The sequence below is a fragment of the Echeneis naucrates genome, chromosome 22 (genome assembly GCF_900963305.1).
Source record: "Echeneis naucrates chromosome 22, fEcheNa1.1, whole genome shotgun sequence".
Taxonomy (NCBI): Eukaryota; Metazoa; Chordata; class Actinopteri; order Carangiformes; family Echeneidae; genus Echeneis; species Echeneis naucrates.
The window spans coordinates 14871412-14885273 of record NC_042532.1 but is presented as its reverse complement, the minus strand read 5'-3'; the positions used below and the strand labels follow the sequence as shown (position 1 = coordinate 14885273).

Sequence of the window (13862 nt, the reverse complement as noted above, 5' to 3'; positions counted from 1 at the left end):
GTGAGTCTGTTCATAACGGTTTAAATCTTCAGGCCTAACTGTCTGGGATACATGGTTCATTTTGAAAACACTTCATGCGCCTCTGGCTTTGTCCTCCGGTTTATTTATTCATGGCAGCTCAACATGATAAATGCAGATTTGCATTTAATCACAATATCACAACAATGAGTGTGGCCTAGTTAGCCTGATGAACAAAGGGTGAGTGAAAGAAGTCACCCTAATCCCCGAAAAACTGCTGTCTGCAGCGTCTAGTTTCCAACTCACTCTCACCCTACTTCTCCGTAACCAGGAGTCATGATCACTGAGCCCGCGACGTGCGACTGCTTTCCTCGGGGCCATTTTGGACTGGTAACCATGGAGATGTGGGTCATGCAGCGATGGCAGGGAGACGGCAGTCTTGTGGCTGTTCGTGGAGTCAGAGCACTTGCAGGCTGCTGGAGAAGGCAGCAGCAGCTCAGGACCATAGACTCTCATTATATCTGGGTCACTGGGATGCTCCAGCTGCAACAAGCAGACAAGACACTATTATGCAAGAGGAGGGACGAGGGAAGTTGTGGGGACAGGGGCTTATAGTTACAGGGGGATGTGTGTTTACTGACGGGGTACACGATGATATAATGATGAGACCAGCTGAGCTCGGTCCGAAAACATGAAGTTGTTTTGGTGCGTCCATAGATTAACAGACATGTTTTCAGCTGTCTTCTAGACTATGCACATTTTTATTACTGTGAATAAAATTTTTACTGGGTTAAAAATTAAAAAAGTGACCTCGATCTTTATTAATCCTCAGGTGAAATGTTGTTTATTATCTCACTAACCCTGAATAACCTGATGTGCACCTTCATGTAAAAGGGAATGATGGCTGTTTTGCAGTTTGTTTATTTTACGATGTGTCTCATTCTATATTCATCATATTCTGGAGCAGAAATACTTCTGGGGTCACGAGTTAAGCTGATATTTTAAAGCCTAATTTTAGTAAAACCAATAAACCAGCAGATAAAAAACACAAACTACTTCCTGCACTATAAGGTGGATATAAAACAAGTTGTTGGCCATGTTGTTGTGTCTCTCCTTTTGTCCATGGCCCCCCCCCCAACGCCATGCCCCCCCTCCCTCACCACACACCCCCCCGCGGACTTCTGATTGGTGGAGACGCGGCGGCTGTGTCGTCATAGCCTCGGCGCCCATTCATCAGCGGACTTGGGCGTTGTACTCCGCATCTCATTTGCGGCGGGGCCAATTTCTCCATTTACAAACTCCGCTCTCCAGAAAAAAAATTGGAAGAATTCGCGTCTCCTTTCTCGTCTCCGCCACATTTCTTTCCGCCTCCTTGCAACTTCTCGCTCGTCCCTCTTTTTTTTTTTTTTTTTGCGGTCACTTCGGTCCCGATTCCATTTTTGTGGCTTCGTCTGGAGCAAAAGGAGGTGTTTGACTTGAATCTTTTTTTTTTTCTTGTTTGGGGGGGGAGGAAGCTTGCGGTCTTTGTTCATTCATTTGAATCGGTTGGGTTCCTTTGTTGGACCAAGAAAAAAGAAAAAAAAAAAAAAGCATGGGAGCTCAAATCTCCAAAACCGCCGGAAAGGAGGAAGCTGCGGTGGAAAAGCCCGCAGAAGGTGCAGCTGTCGCAGCCAAGTCAAACGGACAGGTAACATTTCCTCCGACTCAGTCGTTTCGATCTTAATTGCTCTGCGAGGAATTCAGCCCCAATTTAGCTTCGTGGTGCGTCGATGGCGTGCTCCGTGTTCCCTGCAGCGCATCCACACGCTCACCGGCTTTCAGGGAAAGTGGCCACATGTATCCATTTTCACCGGCCAGCCGCTTTGTTACCGTTTCAGCTTTAATCCGACGCCTTTTCATGTCAAAATATTTTTTTTTTCCTTCCTCTCCCTGATTGAAATACATGCATTTCACAATCTGATATTTATTTTTTTTTTCCTCCGAATTTGAATATGTTGAAAATCTGGGGAGAATTTGATAGTGAATGTAATTGTAATTGAGATTTATCGAAATTCTTTCTCACCTGGTTTAGCTCCTTTAAAAAAATATATAGTATATATATTAGATTTTTATTTTTTATTTTTTCAAATGATGCTTTTGGTTGAAATGTGTGTTTGGGGGCGGGGGGGTGTCTGTCCGCTCTCACTGTGGCATGGCCATTTTAAAAAACCATACCACGCCTTTGTTGCCAGGTCCAAGAAAGAAAGCCATGTTCTCATACACGAACAGCCCACGAAATTAATCAGTTATAAGAAAACCCCCCTACATAATAACCCAAGAGGCATTCCTAATATAAATTGTAGGCTTTGGTTGATTATTTTGAGAAATAAAAGAAGGGGGGGGGGTAAAAAAAAAATCCCAAATTCCCATGTTGTTTGCACCGTCTGCTCATTGAACGCCCCCCGATGGCGTCCGGCGTTACTGCGGCCTAACCGAGGAGCCTACTGCTGAAAGCCACATCTTTCGTCACTCTCCCGGTAACAGATGTTGCTGCAATTTTGGGGCCATTTTCCTATTGGTTACTACCAGTCAGTGCATTTGATTGAGCATGAGCACACCAGATTTTGCAGGTGGTAGCCTCACATTCGTGTGTTTAAAGTCTGGTCCTCAAATGCAATGTTAGAAGCATTAAGACTAAACAAATGTTTCTTTATATGACGTGGTGATGTTTGTCCAGGAATGATTTTATTTTTTTTTGTGTTGTTTCTCTTCAGGAGAATGGGCATGCTAAGACCAATGGCGATACCTCTCCAGCTGCAGAGGAGGCCAACAAAGCTGATGTCCAGACCAACGGCAGCACTCCTACTGAGGAGGCACCAAAGGAAGACGGTGACAAAGTAGAAGTTGCCGAGGCCAATGGCGAGAAGGAGCCCCCGGCCACAAATGGAGAGGCTTCTGCTAAGCCGGAAGAAGGCACCCAATCCACCAGCGAGGACGGCAAGCAGAAGAAAAAGCGCTTCTCTTTCAAGAAACCCTCCTTCAAGCTGAGCGGCTTCTCTTTCAAGAAAACCAAGAAGGAGTCAGAGGAGGCCACAGAAGAAGGAGCGGCGGCCGCAGCCGAACCAGCCGAAGGAGAAAAGGGGGCGTCTGAGGAGGCAGCCGCCGAGGAGGCCAAGCCGGCCGAGGCCAGTGAGGAAGGAGCCAAGGAGGCTGCAGCTGAGGAGCCAAAGGTTGAGGAGGAGGAGGAGGTGAAGGTGGAAGAGGCGACAGCAGCGGGAGAGGAGAAACCAGCTGAAGCTTCACCCACTGAGCCAGAAACGGCAGCCAGCCCAGAAGCTGCCGCCGCCGCCGAGTAATCCTGCTGAACCAGACACCAGAATGAAGGAGACGATGGCACCCGTCTGAAGGAATGAGAGAACTTGTCTAAAACCAGGGATTTTTTTTGTTTTGTTTTTTGTTTTGTTTTTTTTGGTTGGTGTTCGTTTACTATTCTGCTACCATCTTATCCGTAATGACTGCAGGGTCCGTGGCAGTGATGACTGGAGGCGTACCGGTGTGCTGCCTCCTCACTGCTCATTGGTGCCTGCATTTGTGACGTGGGTGAGTGTGAAAGTGCAAATGCGAGTGTGAATGTTTTTTTTCTACATGAAACCATGACTGTGTTGACATGTTGCTGAATTTGACATATTTAATCAAAGTATTTGGTGCTGGGCATTTGGATGTAGCAGCTAAAGCTGTGTCTGCAAGATTTGACACATTGTGATATTTAAAGGGAAAGTCCTAAACCAAGTCTTAAATGTTGTCTTTGCAGTGCACAGTTGTTTACAACTCTTTAAGCTCAATGCTCCTGTGGACACGACCATTCCTGAATGAATAGATTTAGTAAACTGTCAAAATAATAGATGCTCATCACTTTCCATTAGATTCCACCATTTCAAAACTCTGTAGTAATGCACGTTGTATAGACTTTGATATTACTGGTTTTATGACTGAGATGTACCTAAATGACTGAAGTTTTTAACAGATTACCCATTGTAAATGAAGTTTTTTCCTTGTTTTTCACCATTTGTAAGATTGAATAAAATTGGGAGATGTTTTAAGCAAATTTTGCTTCAAGCTGTGATGAATACAACACCACTTCAAACAAATAAAATGCACAAATGAGTCTGAGTTTGGAAACACTGTTTTAGTATAAAACCTAATTCAATAAGAAATTGCTGCCTACAAAATGGGATTAAGGTGTTCTGGCAGTGTTTCTGTGAACACAGGTGGGAAAAGGACAAAAATAAACGAGATTATTTATTCAGTGATAAGGGAGTCTAGCAGTTCTAAACTGAATTTATGTGGGTGAGATGTCCCACTAGACAAAAATGGATACTTTGCTTCACAGCGCCTCCATGTGGCCATTACTCAAACAACACCTTGAAACCTCAATATGAGGTTCTCAACCTTGGACACTTTTACTATGAATTGGGTGTGAAATTCAGTTTCTTGCACTGGCTGAAAGATAAAGAAATTACTACAGTGTAGGAATGTTGTCTAGGTAGTGCGAGTGGATTTTTCACAAAAAAATACACTTTCCGTTGTATCTTTACTCAAAAGGAAACTGGTTTGTCCATTTTAGGCTGTCAACTCATTCTTGAATGTATGCTGTCTTAAAAACATTTTGTGTCTAAACCACTCAAACATACTGTGAGAGTTGAAAAGTGCTACCCTGCGGCATTTTTAGGAGATGAGAATTATGTGAAGATTTTGGGTTGGAGTGCTATTTTCATTCACTCACCAAGGTGCCGGTTTTGCACCCAAACTGATGGTGTTTCAGAGAAATGCTATTACGCCCTCTAAGGTTTTAGTATCTACGGCAACCGGCAGCACCGACCTAAATTATGCTTTTGCTCACCACATTTAAGATGGGACTCCTTGTACGAAAGCCAAAAACCCGTAAACACATTGAGACATTGTTAAGAATAAAGACCTTGCAGCAACAGTATTGTTCTTATCCCACCCACATCTCTACTCATGCTCATTTCAAGCCATCTCTTTCCTTTGCACTCGATTTAACCCTGGTTGCTGCAGCTTCACCCACCGCAAGAAGGGCGTGTTTTATACATATTATTTCTATTCCTGCATCCTGGTCTACACAGACATTTCGCTCACGTTGTTGAGGGCTTTGCTTCCCATTTGGGCTCCAGTGTGGTTCAAATGCACTTCACAGCTATGATGTATCCCAACATGCCACACACTGCCCTCCAACCTGCTCAGAGTGTCTCCATACCAGTTCCTTTCTCACTGTCTCAGTTGTTTTCCTTTGAGGCTTTGGAGTGTGGCTTGGTGTTGACCATAGGCGGCTCTCCATCTGTGTTCCTGTCTGTCCCACCTCACGTGCACCTACCGCAGACTGTCTTTAAATGGCTGTCCCCCTGAGAGGGCAGTCCCCAGTGGTTTCCCTCCACCAGCCCCCGGGCCCCTTTCCTAACCACTGCGTTAGTCTCTATTCCAGGGAAGATCAAACAACTACTGCCAGGCCAGAGACCATCCCTGTCATTCATCCTACACACCACTACTTTCTTTAACACACCCAAGTTCATGCTTCCATGGTAGAGTAGTTTTTGTAAAACTTTGGCTGCCAAGCAGACAACCAGTAGTATAGAATATACATTAGGGTTTCCATGGCATGAAATAACTAAGTACATCTACTCCAAAAATTTAAATGTGTAATTCCCATCTCCGTAAATTGGAAGAACAGAAGCCCATTTCTTGGGGGGGACTTGATAAATTGCAGGTTTCTAAGGGAATTCAAACCCAATAAAACTATATAATCAAGGAAGAGATTGCATCATACATATCAATGACTCATCTTTTGTTTGGGTATACACACATTGCACCAAAGCTGGTAGTCAGGTCTTCTTCAAGGGTTCAGCAGTATTTATTTATTTATTTTTTATTTTTTTGCTCCATGGCAAAAAACACTACTAAACCAGCTACTAAACACATGATGACTTTCTTGGATATTGTGCTTTATTATAGAAAATTCCACAACAAAATAACAAAACTAAGATGTTATATTTTAATGACCTGGACATTAAGAATGATTTTTGTTATAGAAGTAGCCTACTCTTTGCTGTTGATATTTGTTTGTGAGTATTTTTACATCCACATACAGCTTCAATTTTAACCTGAATATTAAGAGACTGAATTCCTCTGCCTTTTCTAATGACTCGTGAGCATATGTTAAATGACATGACATTTAAATGCTATATTTTTTTTGATTTTTTTTTTTTTTTTTTTGCCTATCCACGTACCTGTTTGTGGTTTTTATATTTTTTTGGACATTTTCCTTTATTATTTCCTGGTTTGATCCAGTGTTGTACAGGAAATCTGGTATATGGGTTCTTAATTTTTGCATAGCTCTAAAAATTACGGGCAGCCAGAAAGGTCACTAATAATTCAAGATGATGTGTTGTGGAAGCCCAAAGAAATATTTTATTCTATTTCAACTCCAACCCTGAAGCTGGGCCAAAACGTAAAATACCTTTCAAAACAGATTAAATTTGACATGTTTGAGTGTATAAATGAGTACTGTAGGTTTTTAATCACCTCACTTTTGCCTCTAAGGAATTTGCCTTTAAAGAAATAAATGTCAATGTTATTATTGATTTTTGGTCCCATTGAAAAAATGTCACTGAGACAAAACATTGTTAAGACATCTTTTATTTTGGTCATTATGCGTTACATGACATAATGCTTGTTCGGGGATATAACATTGTTACAGTTGGTGTATGTATGACAGTATCCTGGTGACTTATTTCAAAATAACAGTCAATTTGACCTAAACCATTTCACAATATTCAAGTCACATGCAAGGACAATAGTTACAACATGATGCACAGAAAGTATTTTTGTACTTTTAATGAGATTATTGGTCACCCAAACAAAGACAAGGTTGTACAAAAACAAACAAATAAAATAAAAAAAAACCCCAAAACAAAACAAAACAAAAAACGGACAAACACTAAATTCAGACTCGCTGGTTGATGTCAGTATAAAAGGAACGGAGAGGGAAAGAAAAAGTATGGACACAACAGTTATAACACCTCAATTTCACATGCTGTCTCCATTGCATAAGCTCACTGGTAACTTTGTGGATTGCGTTCCCCATCCCTGATTACCTGTTTTCATAAATTAGTTTTCCTTCTTTTAAGCACCTATTTCTTTTAGTTTTCAAGTCGAGATGCTACTATTCCTCAAAGAAGGGTGAACTGCCTGTCTGTTTGGCTGAGGAAAAATGAACAGGGAGTTTACTTTAGTTTGAGAAATAGATTGCAAATGTAGTTGGTTGGCTTTAGGGAACTACTGTATCAACGTATCACGTTGAAGCGATCAGGAAGCCAGAGAAAGAGCAGTGGACATTTTCGGCCGCAAAGACACCATTGGCCTCATCATCGGGGATCTGGACGTAGACTGTGTCCTGCTCGTCAAGCAAGAGGACAGCGCTGCCGGACATCTGGTCCAGGAAGCCTTTGTTGTACTCATCATAGGTGAACATGACAGGCTGGCCATTCTTGTACAGGGCAACCAGAGCATGAGCTCCATTTACATGGATGCTGTAGGCGAAATAGTAAACTCCTGGAATCTGGCAGGTGAAGATGCCGGTGTCAGGGTCGTAGTGATTCTCAGCATTGTACACAATCTGATCAAATTTGATGGGGGTGCCAGAGGCAGGGTAAGGGGTGGCCAGGGATGCAGTGAAAGCAGACATGGGGGCCTTAACCATAACCTCCCCATATCCCTTGCCTTTCTCAAATACAACCTCACCAGGAGGACCTGGGGGACCAGGGGGGCCAGCTGGGCCAGTTTCTCCATCAGTACCAGGCTCACCAGGCTCACCAGGGGGACCCTGAGGTCCGGTGAGACCCTTAGCAGCCAAACCAGCAGGGCCAGGAGGGCCAGGGAGACCTGGGTGTCCCTTAAGACCTGGAGCACCAGCAGGACCTTGAGGGCCAGTAGGTCCTCTTGCACCTTGAGCACCATCAGCACCAGCACCACCAGGCTCACCTGCACGACCGGGATGACCTTTGGGTCCAGCAGGGCCTGGGACACCTGGGGCACCTGGGCTACCTGGGGCACCTGCATCTCCTTTGTCACCAGCGGGCCCAGCGCCTCCTCTGGGTCCAGGAGGACCAGCTGCACCTGGGTAACCCTGTTTTCCTTGGAAACCCTGTGGTCCCTGATCTCCCTTGTTTCCCTTAGGCCCCTGAGGTCCAGGTGCGCCTGTCTCACCTTTGTCACCAGCAGGACCAGTCTCACCTGGGAAACCTTTCTCTCCCTGAGGTCCAACAGGACCAATGGGTCCAGTTGAACCAGTGGCACCAGTGTATCCGGTATGACCTTGCTCACCCTTTGCACCTGGTGCTCCTGTGCTACCTGTAGCTCCCCTCTCACCCTTCTCTCCAGGTGCACCTGGCTTTCCATATCCAGGGACTCCGGGGGCACCAGGGGCACCAGCAGGTCCCTGGTGGCCTTTAGGGCCAATTGAGCCAGGCAGACCGGGGGCACCATTCTCACCTGGTTTACCGGGCAAACCTACACCTGGGGCACCAGTGTGTCCCTTAGGTCCCTGTGATCCCATGGGACCAGGGGCACCATCTCTACCTGGGCTACCTGGCTTTCCTGACTCTCCGGGGGCACCTGTCTTTCCTGGTTTTCCAACTCCAGAGGCACCTGGTGCTCCAGTTGGGCCCATAGGTCCTTGAGGTCCTGTTGCACCTTGAGGTCCAGGAGCTCCCACCCCTCTATCACCCTTAGGACCAGGCAGTCCGGGCACACCTGGGTGTCCTTTCAAGCCGGTCTCTCCTCTAGGTCCCATTGGTCCAGGGTGCCCTGAAGGTCCAGGTTTGCCAGTTGCAGAGAGGCCAGCGGGTCCGGGGCTTCCAGGAGATCCAGGGGATCCCCTAGGTCCCTGAGGGCCAGGAGCTCCAGTGTCTCCCCTCTCACCACTTGCTCCAGGGATGCCAGGTTTGCCAGGTCCACCTGGGGATCCAGGTTTGCCAGAAATAGAGCGCCCAGGAGCTCCAGGAGCTCCAGGAGGTCCACGGGGTCCAGGCAGACCTTCAGCACTGTCACCTGGGGGGCCAGGAGGGCCAGCAGGTCCCTCAGGGCCAGGCTCACCTGGAGGTCCAGGCTCACCGACTGTTAAAAGTGAAACATCATCAGTATCATAAAACAAACAAACAAAGAAACATCAACAACAACCACAACAACACTCCACTCAATACTCCACAGAGACAACAGGTGAAAATGTGTTTTCTGTTACTGCCAAAGTACATTTCCCTGCAGTTTTGTGGTACTAAAAGAGTGGCGATAAACTGGAATATGCTTTTGAAACTTCTTGTTTAGTTTGTCATGACTTTATTATGGAAATAAACAGATGGTCTGAGCATCATATTTACTCAATTGTATCTTAGAATACAGATATTAAAACTAATCAGGGAAGACATTTACATTTATCTCTTGCAAGTTGCAAAGAAAAGTGAAAAATGTTGGATGCAATGCAAAACTATTTACTGATAGGTAGTAATTCATTCTGTGGTATTTGATCCCTAGTTAGAGGTGGGGAAAGAACTAAAGTCCCATGAACCCAGACTTCCAAGATATGAACATACGGGGCCTTCCAATCCTAAACATGCACATTCTTCATATCAAATGTAAGTATTTATTTGAATATTTAGACATACCTTATATATGTATTAAAAAAAAATTATTAATTTGATGTGTTCTGGTCAAAGAGGTTGGAGGTCTAAATGAGAGGGAGACTTTTTTGTTTGCTGCCTTAATGTGGTCACGTGTACAAAAGACCAACTTTGGATAAAGCCAAACAGATGTTTCTGCTTCTGTGTTTAGCAAGCACACCCACTCAAACCACAACGCAGGGCGACTGCACTGTAATTGTCAGTGTGAAACTAAAAATAATTCACTGAGAGCTACTGTGTCAAATAAAAATAGCAATATGTTTAATTTTTGTTATGGTTACTAGTCTACGCTAATTTTTAAAATGTAGTGAGTCTTTTTTGTTGTCGTCTATGTTTGAAAACAAATGAATAAGTGTGAGTGTCTGAAAGCAACATTTACAGCTACAAACTATAAAAAAAAAAGAAAAAAAGCCCTGTCCTGAATACAGAAGTAATCTTAAAACATTACGCAACTCACAATTTTAAGTTTTGATTCACATAATTATTTCAATTGACCCTCATGATCACAAAATGAAAAAAAGTCCAGGAGGACTTCATGCAGAAGAAAACAGAAAGCAGCTCTCCAAAGTAGGTGTTATTTAAAGCTCAGCTCTGAGTGGACAATGTGATTGGAGGAGAGTCCACTCCACTGCAGCCAATCAGAGCACAGGATGCTTTCAGAGCAAGGTGGAGTTGAGTTTTCAAAGTAAAGAGCAGCTGCCTGTGTTTGACTGCTGTCCGGCTACTTATGCTGCACATGCTGGCCACAACAAAGATGCTTGTTCCCTCCCAGGACGTTGAAAGGTAAGGAAAAACTATCCTGAAATGAGTTTAGGGAGGGAAACCTGACTTCACATGCTGCTGGTTTACAAGCTGTGCTAGAGAAGTGTTAGCATTGTCAAAGGGGAGGCTGTAGTTTCTTACCTTGGCCCTTCACAGGCTGGTACTGAGGGGCAGCCTTCACATACTTCTTCACCACGTAGCCCCCGTGGCCCGCTGTCAAGGTCGCCATGAGGAGAAGGATGCTTGCAACTCGAATGTCCATCTTGCAAAGTCAAACCTGCAGGGAAAGCAAAGCAAAGCAAAGGTCAGTCTCAAAGTGTCAGCAAGCTTTAGTTTCGTCTCTTTTTCTGAGCTGTTACAGACAGTTAAAGCTGTCTCAGCTAAGTGCATATGCTATACAAATGTACAGAAACTCAATAAGTCGCAAATAAGTGTGCTCAACAGGGTGTGAATTGCATTTTCTTCTTTAAAATGGATTCACTTAGAGCATCCTTGATCCTCCAGAACTGCCTGAGTATGACCCAGGAAGCTCAAAACACACCAAAATCTGCTTCTCCAGTCTGCAACAGGAACCTGTCTCCGGCTCAAACATAACCAACATGTTGCCTACGCTCCTTTAGAGCTTGAGCTGTTTAAAAAGGAAGAGAAAACACACGTACCAGCATCCAAAAGAAGGGGAAAACCAAACTCCTCAGCACCAGTGAGCTTCTGGTGCTGCTGTATATCCTTAGGGTAGGAGCACAACTGAGGATATGCTGCCTCCCAGTACAATGATGTGGGTATTTATACCATATCTACCCTCGCATCATTAAAAAAAAAAAAAAGGGCCCCCACCATGCAAGTACCTCCCTCCTCAGTGCTAGGCTGTAATTAGCAGACAGATCTGCCCAAAACGGGCATGACACATCAGGGTGCCTCCATGTCTTGAATATCCAGACACATGATTATCACTTTTTTCAGTCTTTTTCTAAACTCGAAAATAATCACGTTCAAAGTCTAAAAAAACAAAAAACAAAACAAAAAACAACAACAACGAAAAAACATTAAGAAAAACACAAAGAGGAAAAGAGCATGAAACCTTTTCATTTTTCAACTTTTATGTTTATTTGAATTGATATTTATAAGACCCACTGAGCAAATATGAAGATGTCTGAGAATAGTCTAAACACATCTATAGATAAACAAAAAGATACCAGATTTTTAGCGGCACCTGTGCTACTTCACAAAGCTCGCATTGAGGATGGACAGTACCAGAATCCAAATTTACACCTTGTCCAGCCGGCTGGTGGAGGTACGCCTTCACTTTTCTGGACCGTCTGGACACCTCCATGTCTGCCATGATAAGGTAAACAAGGGAAGTGGTTGGGAAAGTTGGTCCAGTGTGCTGTGGATGAAAAAGAACAAGAGATTTTAGTCTCAGCTGCCTCAGATTGAAAAAAAGGAAAAAAAAAAAAAAAAAAGATGTTTATTTCTAAAGTAATGCCATCATTTAAGGGATGGGCAGATTTAGTTTTTCTTATATTTAGTTGTGTACATTTCCTTGTTATTAATCGGTCAGCTGGTCATTGTGGCTGATTGAGGACAGAGAGGCCTTGATTTCAGTTCCTATTTCAGGATGAACAGTTTTTCCTTAAGTTTGTGTGTTTCACCATCAAAACAGCTAATAAATCTATATACGGAACCACTGGGAAGGACATTTAGGCTTGTTTCTGTGCAGCCCGGTGAATGCAAGCCAATGTGCAGCAGCCCTTGTGTGCACTCCTTAGGTTTGGACACCAGAGGGCAGGTTTTACTGGCGTACGGCACCTCTCTGTGGGGTGAGTGTGCTGCTGCTGGAGCTGATGAGAAGGGGGCCATGGACCTGTGGTCACCTGTTATTTTTGGCCCCCTCAGTGTAAATGTATCATCAGAGGTTTCAGGCCTATTACTACAATTACAGCTGTGTTCTGTCATGATGTTGTATTTCCTCAATCAGCTCTATCCTCCAGTATTATCCTCCCTCACCCTCACCCTCCACATTGCCTTGCTTACTTTGAGATTCTCCAACTGTAATTTCTCAATTTCAGGTCAGCCACATAGGAAATGCATACACCCAAATAATCACATGTTCTCAGACACACAAGGAGCCATAAACGATGTGTAGGGTACCTTGTATTCAGTCTTTAAATCATCCTGAACATAAGACTGTTAGTGGCACATGTTCTTCCTGTGTTCCCATGATGTATATTCCACGGACACTGCCTGCAACACGCGTATATTTGCAGAAACGGTGGTGACGGTTTGCATGATTGAGTGGTTCACGGATTTTTCTGCATGGTGCGTCTGTTCTACGTGTGATTGTGACAGGCATCTTTCACAGAGGGTATAATTAAAGATTCTACATCATGGAGCATGTTTGAACCCTTTTTTTTTTTTTTTTTTTCTACGTTAGACCAAATTATCTGCAATTTTCTAAAGTGCTACCTTCTTTGGTTTATAGCACTTAATCATATTTGGCAAACATTGTTTAAGTTTGCCCTTTCTGTCCTATAAAATATAATATGATTTGTGATCTTCATTTCCAAATGTTTGTGCTGCTCATAACCAAGACTGAAGTGATGGCTTAAATTGAAGGTGCAGACTGACAACCTGTACCTCGGCAGATGTGATGATAGAGTCACATTACACAGGAATGTGACAATCAAGCATCTTTATGTTTTCTCTGACTTTACCAGCTGAGCAAAGTCATGTCTGACCAAAGTCATGTTTTAAGCAGCTAAAGCTTCCTTGTCTGATTTAATTGCTGGTGAACTCCACACCATGCCTTTCTGGTGCCACCAGTTTAAATATTTTTTAGTTATACTGTATTATTTTGAAAACTCTTTATGCTTGTGCTCCAAGAGGAGGACCAGCCATTCCAGCTTTTAGTCAGATTTAGAAGAAATAACAGAGCAAGATCGGGTGGAGTTAGGAGTTTATATGTTTATAGGTCCAGATAATTTCAGTTTATGTTTTTCAAACACAGAGTAACCACTGCAAAGGAGTTCTCCATTTTTAGTCCAATGTTCTGAGAACAATGATTCATTTCTTTACGCATAAAACAAACTAACAACAACCTGCATTTGCATGTGAATCTGTCAAAAGGATGAAACATTTAACCCTCAACCTTGGAACCAGAGTATACTTTGGCTTGGTGAAGACTTGAATTGTCAGTGTAATTTGTCTGTTGTTTACGTATTTGCAGTGTATTTTGTTAGTTGCTAAACACGCCCGTGTGCTCTTTTCTTTTCAGAGGGATTTTGTGTCCTTGAGCTTAGAGTGGCAGAATTGAGGGATGTGAGTGTAGATGGCAGGGCCATCTCTGTTCTGCTAATTATAGTCCTGCAGATGCTTGATGTGGTCAAAAGGTCTCATTGTAATAACCATTAGGTAGAG

At 43.6% G+C, this 13862-nt stretch overlaps 2 protein-coding genes across 2 annotated transcripts; one reads left to right on the top strand and one right to left on the bottom strand.

Moving 5' to 3' along the window:
- The first annotated feature begins 1483 nt into the window (after positions 1-1483).
- Positions 1484-4030, top strand: marcksb (myristoylated alanine-rich protein kinase C substrate b). The gene is made up of 2 exons (XM_029494177.1): positions 1484-1645; positions 2712-4030. The coding sequence occupies exons 1-2, from the start codon at positions 1550-1552 to the stop codon at positions 3291-3293; spliced, it is 678 nt and encodes a 225-aa protein (XP_029350037.1). The 5' UTR covers positions 1484-1549; the 3' UTR covers positions 3294-4030.
- Positions 4031-6630: 2600 nt separating this feature from the next.
- On the bottom strand, positions 6631-11214 carry col10a1a (collagen, type X, alpha 1a). The gene is made up of 3 exons (XM_029493783.1): positions 11108-11214; positions 10590-10725; positions 6631-9126 (listed from the first exon to the last, which is right to left on the bottom strand). The coding sequence occupies exons 2-3, from the start codon at positions 10708-10710 to the stop codon at positions 7304-7306; spliced, it is 1944 nt and encodes a 647-aa protein (XP_029349643.1). The 5' UTR covers positions 10711-10725; positions 11108-11214; the 3' UTR covers positions 6631-7303.
- Between the last annotated feature and the right edge of the window lie 2648 nt (positions 11215-13862).